Below are 1,869 nucleotides of genomic sequence, written 5' to 3'. Positions count from 1 at the left end.
CTCTTAATGGCCGTCATGATGATATCCTCTCTCCAGTGGCGGAACCAGGATTTAGTAGCGGGGGGGCTAATTCAAAATATATATATATATATATATAAAAATGCATCTAAATAAGCATTTGTCTGATTTGTAAATAATGAGATAATAAATTTTTTGATTAAAACAACCACACTTTGAATACATAAGTAGGGAAAAACATACAATAGCTATTTCCGTACACTTGAACTCGAACCAATGCTAGCGTTAATGCTAGAAATGTGAGCCATGTGGCTAAGACTAAGAGGAGGTAATTGCATCCGCCGAGTTTGCATTTTTTGAAAACCTTGTAGCATTGCTTCATTGTCTATAGTTGCAAAAACCTTGCGCCCAATATAGACAACCAGGCTATCATTCATCCACTCGTCTCCCATTTTATTGTGTAAGTCAGTTTTCACAATATTCATCGCCGAAAACACCCTCTCAACACTAGCTGTCGCAACTGGTAAAACCAATGCCAACTCAATAAGGCGATAAATGAGTGGAAAAATAATATGTTTGCATGTCTCAACCATTTTCCTAGCAAAACCTCCCAAGTCCGCAACATTTATAAAATCTGCATTATGCCGCACATCATAAATAAAAGTAGCAAATTGATCCTCAAGCATCATGCGCTCAGTCATTGTGAAATCTTCTGGATAAAGTTCTGCAAGATGAAGTAGCTTGTAGATGTTGAATTTGGAAAATGAGTCCCTTGGATCAAGGCATGATAAAAGAAGAAGTAATTCTGTGCTAGTTTCTGGGAAACGGTTTTGCATTTCTTGTGAAATCAAAACAATGACCTAACATTGCAACAATGATAAAATTACAAATATTTCTAAGAAACTAAATTAATGAGATTTACAAAAACATAATAACTATAAAGAATACTAACCTCACAGAAAATTTCAACACGGTAATGGTGAAAATGAGTAATGACTTGCCCTTCCCGTCTAGAACGACCGCAGATTCGCATATTATCCCCCATATTAGGTACTGAGATTGAGTTTTATTCACAAAAAGAGCTGACTTACTCCAAAAATGCCTCCCATTCTGTCTCCCTCAAGTCTTGAGGACAAGCCTTTACAACTTCAATCAAACACATTGTTTGAAAAATATTTTGATCCTTTTGTTGTAAAGCAAGTGATACCTCATTTGTTATTCACAATAAATGCCTCATCAAATGCATCACAAACACAAATTGATAATTCTCCATTTTTTCAATCAAACTTGCCGCTATGTCTCTATTATCATTTGAAGCACCATCAACATGCACATTTTGGAGGACATCTAACACTGAAGTCCACATTGAGATTAGTCAGAGAATGGTAGTGTAATGCGATCCCCAACGAGTATCACCCGGTCTTGCTAAGCTAGATTCTTGATGTTTTCCTCTACCACTGACTATCTCTACCTTTTCCAATTGCTCAACCAACCTATCATGGTGATGTTGCCGAAGTTGGTCTTTTCTTTTGCACGATGATCCCGCTGAGTTAACAATCATAATAACATATTGGAAAAAATCACTCACAATTCGATTGTCTTTAGCAACAATGACAATCACTAATTGGAGCTGATGAGCAAAACAATGGATATACCTTGTATATGGATTTTCTTTTAGGACAAGTGCCTTCAAACCACATTACCATAATACCATGACACCACCCATCATAAAAAAATCATCCATTGTTTGTCTAGTGTTTATTGAATCATAAATCATTGATGCACTCATGAGTCATGGCTCATGCAACCATGGCCATAAATCATAATAATACAAGGCTGAGGAGAGTCCTTTGCTCATCTTTTGATCGTCGGCGTTCGGCTCGCCATCACCAATCGGCAGTCCGCGTCGGT

At 37.2% G+C, this 1,869-nt stretch overlaps 1 protein-coding gene across 1 annotated transcript; it reads right to left on the bottom strand.

Moving 5' to 3' along the window:
• Window positions 1-206: 206 nt before the first annotated feature.
• LOC120274156 lies at window positions 207-1,003 on the bottom strand. Its single transcript, XM_039280923.1, has 2 exons — window positions 911-1,003; window positions 207-818 (listed from the first exon to the last, which is right to left on the bottom strand). Exons 1-2 carry the CDS (start codon window positions 1,001-1,003, stop codon window positions 207-209), a joined length of 705 nt encoding a protein of 234 aa, XP_039136857.1.
• Window positions 1,004-1,869: the final 866 nt, after the last annotated feature.

Source organism: Dioscorea cayenensis, chromosome 2, assembly GCF_009730915.1.
Source record: "Dioscorea cayenensis subsp. rotundata cultivar TDr96_F1 chromosome 2, TDr96_F1_v2_PseudoChromosome.rev07_lg8_w22 25.fasta, whole genome shotgun sequence".
Taxonomy (NCBI): Eukaryota; Viridiplantae; Streptophyta; class Magnoliopsida; order Dioscoreales; family Dioscoreaceae; genus Dioscorea; species Dioscorea cayenensis.
The sequence above is the reverse complement of the archived record's forward strand: the minus strand, read 5'-3'. Positions and strand labels throughout refer to the sequence as shown.